The sequence below is a fragment of the Bufo bufo genome, chromosome 4 (genome assembly GCF_905171765.1).
Source record: "Bufo bufo chromosome 4, aBufBuf1.1, whole genome shotgun sequence".
In the NCBI taxonomy this organism is placed as follows: domain Eukaryota; kingdom Metazoa; phylum Chordata; class Amphibia; order Anura; family Bufonidae; genus Bufo; species Bufo bufo.
The window spans coordinates 278,968,627-278,983,756 of NC_053392.1; the positions used below are offsets into that span (position 1 = coordinate 278,968,627).

The 15,130-nt window shown below is 42.8% G+C and overlaps 1 protein-coding gene across 1 annotated transcript in view; it reads left to right on the plus strand.

Moving 5' to 3' along the window:
* Positions 1–15,130, plus strand: part of LOC120998111 (collagen alpha-1(XIX) chain-like) — an 861,475-nt gene that overhangs the window by 360,899 nt on the left and 485,446 nt on the right. Inside the window, exon 8 of the mRNA XM_040428630.1 lies at positions 8,783–8,896. Within this exon, the coding sequence (XP_040284564.1) occupies positions 8,783–8,896 (114 nt within the window). The remainder of the gene's footprint in view (positions 1–8,782; positions 8,897–15,130) is intronic.

The following is a 15,130-nucleotide window of genomic DNA, read 5'->3' on the forward strand; positions in this document are numbered from 1 at the left end:
CGAATATTCGTGATCAACACTAGTGCTGATTACTGGGTGGCCACGCTGCTGGATCCCCTTTACAAGGACAACGTATCATCCTTAATTCCATCACTTGAGCGTGGTCGTAAGATGCGTGAGTACAAGCGCACGCTGGTAGACGCGCTGCTGGTAGCATTCCCACCTGACAGCGGGGGCACAGTGGAGGCACAAGGCGAAGGCAGAGGACGAGGAAGAGGTCGCCCACGCAGCTGGGGCACCGCCAGCACCTCAGAAGGCAGGGTTATCATGGCCGAAATGTGGAAAAGCTTTATCAGCACGCCACAACAACCAGCACCACCAGCTGATATGGAACGTCTTAGCAGGAGGCAGCATTTCACCAACATGGTGGAGCAGTATGTGTGCACACGCCTACACGTACTGAATGACGGGTCTGCCCCCTTCAACTTCTGGGTCTCCAAATTGGGCACATGGCCTGAACTTGCCCTTTACGCTTTGGAGGTGCTGGCCTGCCCTGCAGCCAGTGTATTATCTGAACGTGTGTTTAGCATGGCAGGGGGCGTCATCACAGACAAGTGCAGCCGCCTGTCCACAGCCAATGTGGACAAGCTCACGTTTATTAAAATGAACCAGGCATGGATCCCTCAGGACTTGTCCGTACCTTGTGCAGAATAGACATGTATACCGGCACTAACCAGCCATTGTTATACTGCAGCGCAATTGCTCATTCTTGTATCTTGGATATTTCACACTCTTTTAGCCCCTTAAAGAAGACCTTTCACCTGGAAAAACATTGTGAACGAAGTATGCTGACATGTAGAGCGGCGCCCGGGGATCTCACTGCACTTACTATTATCCCCGGGCGCCGCTCCGTTCTCCCGTTATGCCCTCCGGTATCTTCTCTCAGTAAGTTATAGTAGGCGGTGTCTGCCCTTGTCCTGTGGGCGTCTCCTTCTCCTAGGCTGTAGCGCTGGCCAATCGCAGCGCAGAGCTCACAGCCTGGGAGAAAAAAAACTCCCAGGCTGTGAGCTGTGCTCTGTGATTGGCCAGCGCTACAGCCTAGGAGAAGGAGATGCCCACAGGACAAGGGCAGACACCGCCTACTATAACTTACTGAGAGAAGATACCGGAGGACATAGCGGGAGAACGGAGCGGCGCCCAGGGGTAATAGTAAGTGCAGTGAGATCCCGGGCGCCGCTCTCCATGTCAGCATACTTCGTTCACAATGTTTTTCCAGGTGAAAGGTCCTCTTTAAGGACTCAGCCCTATTTCACCTTAAGAAATTTTCAAAAACCCAATTTTTAGGGACCAGTTCAGGTCTGAAGTCACTTTGCGAGGCTTACATAATAGAAACCACCCAAAAATGACCCCATTCTAGAAACTACACCCCTCAAGGTATTCAAAACTGATTTTAAAAATGTCGTTAACCCTTTAGGTGTTCCACAAGAATTAATGGAAAATAGAGGTACAATTTCAAAATTTCGCAGAATTTGCCAGATTTTCTACTTTTATAATTTTTTTCCAGTTACAAATCAAGGGTTAACAGCCTAACCAAACTCCATATTTATTGCCCTGATTCTGTAGTTTACAGAAACACCCCATATGTGGTCGTAAACAGCTGTACCGGCACACGGCAGGGCGCAGAAGGAAAGGAATGCCATACGGTTTTTGGAAGGCAGATTTTGCTGGACTGGTTTTTTTGACACCATGTCCGATTTGAAGCCCCCCTGATGCACCCTTAGAGTAGAAACTCAAAAAAAGTGGCCCCATTTTAGAAACTACGGGATAGGGTGGCAGTATTGTTGGTACTAGTTTAGGGTACATATGATTTTTGGGTGCTCTATATTACACTTTTTGTGAGGCAAGATAACAAGAAATAGCTGTTTTGGCACCGTTTTTATTTTTTGTTATTTACAACATACATCTGACAGGTTAGATCATGTGATATTTTTATAGACCAGGTTGTCACGGATGCGGCGATACCTAACATGTATACTTTTTTTTATTTATGTAAGTTTTACACAATGATTTCATTTTTGAAGCAAAAAAAATCATGTTTTAGTGTTTCCATAGTCTGAGAGCCATAAATTTTTCAGTTTTTGGGAGATTACCTTGGGTAGGGTATGATTTTTGCAGGATGAGATGACGGTTTTATTGGCACTATTTTGGGGTGCGTGTGACTTTTTGATCGCTTGCTATTACACTTTTTGTGATGTAAGGTGATAAAAAATGGTTTATTTAGCAGTTTTTATTTTTTATTTTTACGGTGTTCATCTGAGGGGTTAGGTCATGTGATATTTTTATAGAGCTAGTCGATATGGACGCGGCGATACCTAATATGTATACTTTTTTTTATTTATGTAAGTTTTACATAATATAATTTTTGAAACAAAAAAAAAAAATCATGTTTTAGTGTCTCCATATTCTGAGAGCCATAGTTTTTTCAGTTTTTGGGCGATTGTCTTAGGTAGGGTCTCATTTTTTGCGGGATGAGACGACGGTTTGAATGGTACTATTTTGGCGTACATACGACTTTTTTGATCACTTTTATTACCTTTTTTTGGAAGTAAGGTGAGCAAAATTTCAATTTCATTATTGTTTTTATTTTTTATTTTTTATGGTGTTCACCGTGCGTAAAATGTTACATGACCGGGTCATTATGGACGCGGTGATATATAACATGTGTAGGGAATTTTAAAAAAAAAATTTAATCAGGGATAAAAAAATTTTTTTTCTTTTTTACTTTTTTACTTTTAATTTTTTTTTGTTTTACCCAGATTTACTTGGTTCTTGAAAATCCAGTGGGTCTGATGTCTGTATAATACAGTACAGTACACTATATAGTGTACTGCACTGTATTTCACTCACACTGTATTTCACTCACACTTAACAGATCTGTTCAGCACCATGGACAGCAGGATGCCTGAGAAGGCATCCTGTTGCCATGGGAACCTTCCCCGTCTGCCACAACTGAGCAGACGGGGAAGGGGAGGGAGGAGGGCTCCCTCCCTCTGTCACCCCATCCTGTTCGGGGGCTGCAAAGGCACAGCAGCCCCCCGATGGGAGAGGGAGGGAGCTCCCTCCCTCTTCACCTCTTCCATACAGTGGTCCCTACGGACCGTGGCATGGAAGGTGTTAAAACGGCGGACATCTGCACACATGTCTTCCGTTTGAATCGGAGTGTCAGCAATGAGTAGACACTCTGATTCAACCGCTCGGCCATCCTGAAAATAAACTGGGGGCGGGCGGAAGATCGCGCAACCGCCCCCCACACTGCCGCACGCCTCCCACCCGCCTCCCGCACTGCCCGCAATCCTCCCCCCCGCTGCGCCCGCAGGTACAAAAACACAGAGGGCTGCATGGGGGGGTTAACTTTAAAAAGTACAGGCACTTTGAAGTTTCTGATCCCTGCGGTCACGGACCGCAGGGATCAGAAACTTGCATAAGCGCTAAAAACCGCAGGTCTGAATTGACCTGCGGTTTGTAACGATCGGCAATGCGGGGGGTCACAGGACCCCCCTAGGCATTGTCACAGGGTGCCTGCTGAATGATTTCAACAGGCACCCTGTTCCGATCACTGCCGGCCGTGCGGCAGTGATCAAAACTACACAGGACGTAACGGTACGCCCTGGGTCCTTAAGGACTCGGGAAACAGGGCGTACCAGTACACCCTAAGTCCTTAAGGGGTTAGAGTGTACCCTAATTTAAAAAAATTCAATTAAAACCAAAAGCCTGTGTTGGCTCCCTCGTCCTCCTCCACCGCCGCTTCCACCTACACCACTACGTCCACCGCCTCCTCAAACTCCTACTCCATATGGAACTCCAACTCATTAATCAAAATTTATTTTATTTTATTTGTACGTATTTTATTTTACATCATTTCACTACTTTGTCATTTACATTTTCGGGTGAAATTCACCAATTATTGGGTGTATAGTACCACTGCTATACCTAGTATGCCGGTTAAAAAAATAAAATAATTGTCATTAACATTTTCGGGTGAAATTAACCAATTTTTGGGTGTATAGTACCACTGCTATACCTAGTAGGCCGGTTAAAAATAAAAATAAATTGTCATTTACATTTTCAGGTGAAATTCACCAATTTTTGGGTGTATAGTACCACTGCTATACCTAGTAGGCCGGTTAAAAAATTATAATTGTCATTTAAATTTTCTGGTGAAATTAACACATTTTTGGGTGTATAGTACCACTGTTATACCAAGTAGACAGGTTAACCACTTCAGCCCCCCTAGCTTGAACACCCTTAATGACCAGGCCACTTTTTACACTTCTGCACTACACTATTTTCACCATTTATTGCTCGGTCATGCAACTTACCACCCAAATGAATTTTACCTCCTTTTCTTCTCACTAATAGAGCTTTCATTTGGTGGTATTTCATTGCTGCTGGCATTTTTACTTTTTTTGTTATTAATCGAAATTTAACGATTTTTTTTGCAAAAAAATGACATTTTTCACTTTCAGTTGTAAAATTTTGCAAAAAAAACGACATCCATATATAAATTTCTATCTAAATTTATTTTTCTACATGTCTTTGATAAAAAAAAAATGTTTGGGTAAAAAAAAAATGGTTTGGGTAAAAGTTATAGCGTTTACAAACTATGGTACAAAAATGTGAATTTCCGCTTTTTGACGCAGCTCTGACTTTCTGAGCACCTGTCATGTTTCCTGAGGTTCTACAATGGCCAGACAGTACAAACACCCCACAAATGACCCCATTTCGGAAAGTAGACACCCTAAGGTATTCCGTGAGGGGCATGGCGAGTTCCTAGAATTTTTTATTTTTTGTCACAAGTTAGCGGAAAATGATGATTTTTTTTTTTCTTACAAAGTCTCATATTCCACTAACTTGTGACAAAAAATAAAAACTTCCATGAACTCACTATGCCCATCACGAAATACCTGGGGGTGTCTTCTTTTCAAAATGGGGTCACTTGTGGGGTAGTTATACTGCCCTGGCATTTTAGGGGCCCGAATGCGTGAGAAGTAGTTTGAAATCAAAATCTGTAAAAAATGGCCGGTGAAATCCGAAAGGTGCTCTTTGGAATGTCGGCCAATTTGCCCACCTAGGCTGCAAAAAAGTGTCACACATCTGGTATTGCCGTACTCAGGAGAAGTTGGGCAATGTGTTTTGGGGTGTCATTTTACATATACCCATGCTGGGTGAGATAAATATCTCGGTCAAATGCCAACTTTGTTTAAAAAAAAGACACCCCCCTATAAGGCTCCATTCAGATGTCCGTATGTGTTTTGCGGATCCGATCCATGTATCCGTGGATCCGTAAAAAACATACGGGCATCTGAATGCAGCCTTACAGGGGGGTGATCAATGACAGGGGGGTGATCAGGAAATCTATATGGGGTGATCACCCCCCTGTAAGGCTCCATTCAGACGTCTGTATGTGTTTTGCGGATCCGATCCATGTATACGTGGATCCGTAAAAAACATACGGACGTCTGAATGGAGCCTTACAGGGGAGTGATCAATGACAGGGGGGTGATCAATGACAGGGGGGTGATCAGGGAGTCTATATGGGGTGATCACCCCCTGTCATTGATCACCCCCCTGTAAGGCTCCATTCAGATGTCCGTATGTGTTTTGCGGATCCGATCCATGTATCCGTGGATCCGTAAAAAATATACGGACATCTGAATGCAGCCTTACAGGGGGGTGATCAATGACAGGGGGGTGTTCAATGACAAGGGGGTGATCAGGGAGTCTATATGGGGTGATCACCCCCCTGTCATTGATCACCCCCCTATAAGGCTCCATTCAGATGTCCGTATGTGTTTTGCGGATCCGATCCATGTATCCGTGGATCTATAAAAAACATACGGACATCTGAATGCAGCCTTACAGGGGGGTGATCAATGACAGGGGGGTGATCAGGGAGTCTATATGGGGTGATCACCCCCCTGTCATTGATCACCCCCCTATAAGGCTCCATTCAGATGTCCGTATGTGTTTTGCGGATCCGATCCATGTATCCGTGGATCCGTAAAAAAACATACAGACATCTGAATGCAGCCTTACAGGGGGGTGATTAATGACAGGGGGGTGATCAATGACAGGGGGGTGATCAATGACAGGGGGGTGATCAGGGAGTCTATATGGGGTGATCACCCCCCTGTAAGGCTCCATTCAGACGTCTGTATGTGTTTTGCGGATCTGATCCATGTATCCGTGGATCCGTAAAAAACATACGGACGTCTGAATGGAGCCTTACAGGGGAGTGATCAATGACAGGGGGGTGATAAATGACAGGGGGGTGATCAGGGAGTCTATATGGGGTGATGACCCCCTGTCATTGATCACCCCCCTGTAAGGCTCCATTCAGACGTCCATATGTGTTTTGCGGATGCGATCCATGTATCAGTGGATCCGTAAAAATCATACGGACGTCTGAATGGAGCCTTACAAGGGGGTGATCAATGACAGGGGGGGTGATCAATGAAAGGGGGATGATCAGGGAGTCTATATGGGGTGATCAGGTGTGATCAGGGGTTAATAAGGGGTTAATAAGTGACAGGGGGGGTGTAGTGTAGTGGTGTTTGGTGCTACATATTACTGAGCTACCTGTGTCCTCTGGTGGTCGATCCAAACAAAAGGGACCACCAGAGGACCAGGTAGCAGGTATATTAGACGCTGTTATCAAAACAGCATCTAATATACCTGTTAGGGGTTAAAAAAATCGCATCTCCAACCTGCCAGCGTTCACAGGAAATCTCGCGTCTCGCGAGATGACGCATATATGCGTGACTTTGCGCAGAACTGCCGCCTCCGGAACGCGATCCTGCGTTAGGTGGTCTGGAGGTGGTTATACAAACAAAAAAAATTGGCAGTTATATATTCTGGTGAAATTCACCAATTTTTGGGTGTGATGTACCACTGCTATACCTAGTAGACAGGTTTAAAAAATAAAAATAAATGTCAGTAAAATTTTTGGGTGAAATTCACAAATTTTTGGGTGTAACATACCCCTCCTCTCCCTAGTTGACAGCTTAATAAATTTCAATAATTTTTCTGTTACATTCTTGGGTTGACATTATACAATTTTAGACGTGAATAAACACCTGTTATGCATAGGTGACAGGGAATAAAATTGAATATATTATTCAGTAACTAATGTGCGCCACATCCTTTCATTCAATGCATAAACTTTGAAAAGTTGTCACACTTTTACACTTTAATAATTTCTCCCATATTTCAACTCTATAATTTTAAAATTTTAAAAAATGAAGTCTCCCTTGGATGTGGTCTCTCTTTCTCACGCTCCCTCTCTGGCCTGGAACCCTGATTCCCCGCCACCCGTGATCACTATGGTAGGCGCATAAAAGTACATCGAAAGTTGATAGAGCAGATATCAAATTGGATCGTGAACATCACGGGGACGTGCGACATGGTGGGGCAGTAAGTGTGCACACGCCTACACGAACTAACTGACAGGGGTCAGCCCCTGCAACTTCTGGGTCTCCAAATTGGGCACATGGCCTCAGCTTGCCCTTTACCCCTTGGAGGTGCTGGCCTTCCCTGCAGCCAGTGTGTTGTCTGAACGTGTGTTTAGCATGACTGGAGGAGGTTATCACAGGTTATATTATGTTTTGGGGTGTACCCTAATTTTAAAAATAAAATTTAAAACCAAAAAGCAGTGTAGGCTACCTCCTTCTTCTCCACCGCCGATTCCACCTACACCGCCACATCCACCGCCTCCTCAACCTCCTACTCCATATGGACCTCATCCTCCTAGATCAAGATTATTATTTTTTATTTTTACCTATTTTATGTTATTTAAAGTCATTTCCCTATCCACATTTGTTTGCAGAGCACTTGCCATGCTCTTAACCACATTTTGATGCCATTTGCAGCCCTCTAGCCCTTTCTATTACATTTTACAGCCATTTTAGTGCTCAAAAGTTTGGGTCCCCATTGACTTCAATGGGGTTCGGGTTCGGGGTCAAGTTCGGGTCCCGAACTCGAACTTTTTTCTCAAGTTTGGCTGAACCCATCGAACCGGAACATCCAGGTGTCCGCTCAACTCTACACGTGTGTGTATAAAGATGGGCAGGCATTATGCCCACATTAACACAAGCCACTGTTTTTTTTTACATTAACATGTGTGTGTGTGTGTCTGTGTGTGTGTATAAACAGGGACAGGGATATGTCCCCATTAAAGCATAACTGTGTTTTCGAGCCTCCAGTGTCATCACAAAGAGGGTTATCAGTGCAACAGGTGTTGTCGTCACACCCAAGCAGGCAATTTATTGCCTGTCCAATTATGCAACTGTCGCTGTCTGCCTGTTCATCATGTTCCATGCTGTACTGCAGCTGCTGATGCCGCATGACTGCTGCTGGAGCATTATCCTGTAAGAACGTTGCTGGACTGACATCTATCGAATGGAGTGGAGTAGTTCTTCATGATTCCAAAATTTGGGAAAATTTGCTTTCCTGCAAGGCATTCAATTCATGCTTTATGGATGATGGGAAATTATAATAGCTCTAAGCACCATTTTGAGAGATTTTCAAATCTCTCTCCACACACATGTCAAAGCATGTTATTAATCAATATTTGATTTGGCAGTAGGAGAACTAAGTCACTTCAATGGCACGCATAATTCTTGTACATTCATCTTTGAAGTTCATGAAATCCTTTATTTAAAATTAATTCATTTTAAATATGTCCTGACGCTAACTATAAGAAAATGCATTGATATCGCTGCAAATTATTTTTATTTAGCATTTCATTTAAGTAACCTAGGATATATGTTTCTATATTTTTTAGTGTGATAACCAAGGAAACCTGCAGTCCTCTGTTCCTTCATCTGTTAGCAAGTTACATTCCGCCCAGAACACAGATTCGCTGTCTGAAGATAAATGTTACTGCTTTCCAAATAAGGTATGTGGATATGGTGTATATAAATCCGTGCAAATTCATCTGTTGTCATACACCGATATGCAGTTTATATTAAGCAATAGTGATAATAAAGTATCAGTGATGGTGACTGAACATGGACATGTAGATTTATGCAAGACTTTGTTTTATTTCCTGCTTTGTATTTTTATTTTATGTCTGGGCATGGAAAGGAAAAAATACATGAAATCAGCTGGAGACTAAAAGCTCCAGCAATGCCATGAGCAAAGCAATCCTGGCAGTTTGTAAAGCTAGGTTCACACCTTGCATAGACTCCACATTTATTGTTTATTGCAATAAATTTTCCCGATCTTACTCACCAATAGGCTATCATTAACCAAACCTATGCCAAAAAGTTACTTCGAAAAACATTTGTCTACACTGCAGACAATTTTCCTTAAAGCTTTGTACATAAACATATACTACTCATACAGCTGCACAGGTATTATGCACATGTTCGTCAAAACATTTTAAATGGAACCTCTTAATTTTTAGTCACTGGGGGACATTTATTATGCCTCTACTCCAGTTTCTGGCATAGAAAATGCACAGATTTTGTCACAAGTGCTTTTTTCTGACAAACTGCAACTTTTTAGCTTTCTCTGAAACCCTTGCCAACTTCAAAAAGCACGCAGGACATGACCAGGAGGAGGCAGGACATGGGTGGGACCTCTGTGGCCACTCATTTAATAGCATGTGCTCCATTGGTTGGATCTTCCTCCAGCAAGGTTTTAACTAAGCCTACCTTGTGAAATGCTGGCCAATAGTAAATGACCTCCACTCACTAAAACATTTCTACAGCTCAGAAATGTTTAGTACAGAAACTGATTTCTCTGGAAGCAAAGCTGAGCAAGTTTGTATACACCTTTAGTGATGCACAGGCAGAGGTCACAATAACGCCTGTACAAGCATCATAGATGCCTGTTCAGGTCATTTTACTCCCTGGAAAAAGTCTAAGGTGTACCGATACGCCTTAGACTTCTCCCTGCCATTCATCAGCGCAGTGAGCGATGCTGCTGCTGCCTGAAACAACCGATAACAAGGCTCCTTACAGTAAGAAGCTTTGTTATTGGTCAGTTTGAGCGGGCTCCCAGAGCTTCTGGCACATCGCTCTGAAGGGAGGAAGGAGGCACGCGATCCTCACTGGTGGGGTAAGTGGGCATCTGTGAAATTTAGTGGGGATCTGAGCACCTTGATTTTACTTAGTGATGAGTCTGAAGCGCTCAGCCGAGCCCTGTCTCTCCTCCCTGCTGAGCGCGGTACTGAAGACAGCCTCAATAGAAGGTCTAAGGGACTGTCTTCACTAGTAGTCCCAAGTAGTCCCAAGATCAACACTATTTACCTATCCATACTTGACCCACAGAACACTAGAACATGGTAACCAAGGTGGGGCCCCCAGCGATCATGTACTTGAAGGGGACATGTCTGTTTTAGTAGCGACCTGCATTTCCCATGCAATAACAATTCTGGGGAGTCAATTCTTGTGACTCTATATTGTACCATATCTCTATTATTCCTACTAGAACTTATGAACGAATTGCTAGTAGTCTGCAATAAAGGTCCAGCTGGATGTTACCAGTTAACAGCACTGATTGAATAATGTCAGGCTGTGCAGGAACACCCCCATCTGGACCTTCACTGCAAACTGCCAGCAAGTCATTCATAACTAATAACAAGAATAACAGAGGGATTGTGCAACATAAGGTCATAAGAATAGATGCTCCAGGATTGTTATTACATGGGGGGGGGGTGCAAGTAGTAACCAAAACAGCGGGCCACACAAGTAAGGCAGCGGGAGATTAGGGAGGTTAACAAGTGGCTCAAGAACTGGTGTAGAAAGGACAGGTTTGGGTTCCTGGAGAACTGGGCCGACTTCTCTCTCGGCTGCAAGCTCTATCGTAGGTATGGTCTGCACCTTAACGGGGAAGGGGCAGCTGTGTTGGGGGAGAAGATGGCTAGAAGGTTGGTAGAGTGTTTAAACTAGGGACTGGGGGGAGGGTAATTACGTTATAGGATGGGAAGTTAGTGCAGATAGAGACCGGGGGCAAAGTAGTGGGACTGGGGGAGGAATGGAAGGAGGGACTAGAACAGTTCAGAAGGAAAAGTGTAGGGTAGAAAAATATACATAAACCTCTTAATTGTATGTATACTAATGTGTATACTGATGTGTGAGGAGGACTATGACATAGTGGGTATAACTGAGACATGGCTGGATGATAACTATGACTGGGCAGTCAATGTACAAGGTTACAGTCTGTTTAGACAGGATCGTCAAAACCGGAGAGGGGTCTGCCTTTATGTAAAGTCCTGTCTAAAGCCCACAGTCCGACAAGATATAAGTGAGGGACATGAACATGTGGAGTCACTGTGGGTTGAAATACATGGAGGCAAAAATAATAATAAATTACTAATAGGAATTAGTGTTGAGCGCGAATATTCGAATATCAAATTTTTTTTGAGAATATCGGCACTTTGCTAATTCGCAAATATTTTGAATATAGTCCTATAAATTCGATATTTTTAATATTTTTTTTTTTTTTTTTTATTGTTATATTTTTTTCTTTCCCATTTCCCAAAAGTAGTTCTTACCTGTCCTTAGGATTCCTGGCTTCCTGGTTGCTCCCGTCAGTGCCCGTTGCCGCTTCTGACGACTTCCGTGCTCATGGAGCGTCCCCATCACCATGGGAACGTCTCCATACTAGAATGTACTGTCGGATTTGAGAATTACGTTGAAATCGCAATTCGATTAATTCAAGTTATAATAATCGAATTTCGATTTCAACTTAGCACTGCTATATTCCATATTCGTTAATTCTAGCCTAATATGGAAAATAGCAGTGCTAAGTTGAAATCGAAATTCGATTATTATAACTTGAATTAATCGCATTGCTATTTTAACTTGGACCTGGTTTACTATGGTTGGCTTGGTAGAATTAGCGAATATGACGAATGTATTCGTCATATTCCTCAAAACGAAGATAACGAAGTATTCTCCATCTTCGTTTTAGCTCCATATTCGTCAACTTCGCTAATTCTAGCAATCAAATAGGAAAGTTGACTATAGAGACAGCTAAGTTTAATTCGCTATGCGATTATATTACTTTGCTTTTTAAAAAAAAAAATGGAATAGTTAAATACTTGATTATTATAATGATTCTGTCACGGGGTTCCGAAGGTGCACTCGGTCCCCCATGGCCCGCAGAACTGTTGCTTAGCTTTTGGAATGAGGTTCTGTGTTTGACCTCATTCCCAGGGCGGCTTTACTAGCTGGGTGGCTCCCTGCTCCTAGTCTGCCTTGAGCGCCGAGCTGATCACTCGGTGCTCGACTGGTTGGTCTGTCGGTCATGTGATGCTGGCCACGTCACATGACCCTCACTCCCCACTATAAATACAGGCAGCCTTCTGGCTACAGGTTGCCTGTTAATTTCTAGGTTCCTGGCTATTTGTTGGACTACTGAATATTTACCTGATCCTGTTCCCTGACGATCCTCTGCCTGCTCCTCCTGTACTGCGCATACATCCTGGTATTGTGACCTCGGCTCCCACCTGACTACTCTCTTAGGACTCCTCTTGTACTTCGCTACTCTCCTGGTATTTGACCCCGGCTTCTCCTGACCATTCTTTGCTTAATCCGTTGTACTGCGTAGCTCTCTTGGTTCTGACCCGGTCCGTTCATGTTCCGTATTTTGTCTTGTCTGTCTTCCCTGCACATATCCTAAGTTAGGGATTGCCGTCCAGTTGTCCCCTGTCATCAGGACTCGTGAGGCAAGTAGGCAGGGCCAGGGGTGAGGGTGGAGTGCAGTGGTCACTACCCTTCCCCCTGTGTGTGTGTGGACGTGACCGTTACAGATTCTATTTATAAAAAAAAAGCAAAGTAATATAATCGCATAGCGAATTATACACAGCTGTCTCTATAGTCAACCTTCCTATTTGATTGCTAGAATTAGCGAAGTTGACGAATAGGTAGCTAAAACGAAGATGGAGAATACTTTGTTATCTTCGTTTTGAGGAATATGATGAATACATTCGTCATATTCCCTAATTCTACCAAGCCAACCATAGTAAACCAGGTCCAAGTTGAAATAGCAATTCGATTAATTCAAGTTATAATAATCAAATTTCGATTTCAACTTAGCACTGCTATATTCCATATTAGGCTAGAATTAACGAATATGGAATATAGCAGTGCTAAGTTGAAATCGAAATTCGATAAGGAAAAAAATATAATATGTAAAAAACAAATAAAAGCTGCCACACTAGAGACCGAGAGATTAATTGCCAAAGAGAACAAAACTAACCCTAAAATGTTTTTCAATTATATAAATGGTAAAAAGTATAAATCTGAAGGTGTCTGCCCCCTACAGAGCAATGAGGGGGAAGTTACAGAGAGCGACGAGGAGAAAGCAAAGCTATTACATATTTTTTTTCTCCACTGTATTCATTGAGGAAAATAAACTGTCAGATGAAATGCAGAATGTGAAAGTAAATTCCCCATTAAAAGTGACCTGTCTGACCCAGTAAGAAGTACAACAGCAACTTAAAAAGATTAAAATAGACAAATTGCCAGGACCAGATGGCATACACCCCCATATCCTAAGAAAATTAAGTAAAGTCATAACCAGACCCTTATTTCTGATATTTACAGACTCTATACTGACAGGGAGTGTTCCATAGGATTGGCGCATAGCAAATGTGGTGCCAATATTCAAAAAGGGTGCAAAAACAGACCCCGGAAATTATAGGCCGGTAAGTTTAACATCTGTTGTGGGTAAACAGTTTGAAGGTTTTCTAAGAGATGCTATCTTGGAGGATCTCAATGAAAACAAGCAAATAACATCATATCAGCATGGCTTCATGAGGGATCGGTCATGTCAAACTAATTTAATCAGTTTCTATGAGGAGGTAAAATCTAGACTTGACAGTGGTGAATCAATGGATGTCGTACATCTGGACTTCTCCAAAGCATTTGACACTGTACCACATAAAAGGTTAGTATATAAAATGAGAATGCTCGGACTGGGAGAAAACGTCTGTATGTGGGTAAGTAACTGGCTCAATGATAGAAAACAGAGGGTGGTTATTAATGGTACACACTCAGATTGGGTCACTGTCACTAGTGGAGTACCTCAGGGTTCAGTATTGGACCCTATTCTCTTCAATATATTTATTAATGATCTTGTAGTAGGCTTGCACAGTAAATGATCAATTTTTGCAGATGACACTAAACTGTGTAAAGTAATTAACACTGAAGAGGACAATATACAGCTACAGATGGATCTGGATAGATTGGAGGCTTGGGCAGAGAAGTGGCAGATGAGGTTTAACACTGACAAATGTAAGGTTATGCACATGGGAAGGAATAATGCAAATCACCCATACATACTAAATGGTAAAACACTCGGTAACACTGACATGGAAAAGGACCTAGGAATTTTAATAAACAGCAAACTAATCAGTAAAAAACAGTGTCAGGCAGCTGCTGCCAAGGCCAATAAGATAATGGGTTGCATCAAAAGGGGCATAGATGCCCGTGAGGAGAACATAGTCCTACCACTTTACAAATCACTAGTCAGACCACACATGGAGTACTGTGTACAGTTCTGGGCTCCTGTGAACACGGCAGACATAGCAGAGCTGGAGATGGTTCAGAGGAGGGCAACTAAAGTAATAACTGGAATGGGGCAACTACAATACCCTGAAAGATTATCAACATTAGGGTTATTCACTCTAGAAAAAAGACGACTGAGGGGAGATCTAATTACTATGTATAAATACCGTATATCAGAGGGCAGTACAGAGATCTCTCCCATCATCTATTTATCCCCAGGACTGTGACTGACGAGGGGACACCCTCTGCGTCTGGAGGAAAGAAGGTTTGTACACAAACATAGAAAAGGATTCTTTACAGTAAGAGCAGTGAGACTATGGAACTCTCTGCCTGAGGAGGTGGTGATGGTGAGTACAATAAAAGAATTCAAGAGGGGCTTGGATGAATTTCTGGAGTGTAATAATATTACAGGCTATAGCTACTAGAGAATTGGCTGGTACCTCACAGTTGTTTTTTTTTGCCTTCCTATGGATCAACTTGCAGGATAACAGGCCGAACTGGATGGACAAATGTCTTTTTTCGGACTTTATACTATACTATGTTACTATGTTAAATCAGGAGAGGTGAGGGGTCCTCTTTAACGACACGTGATAAATATCGATCTTAGGACA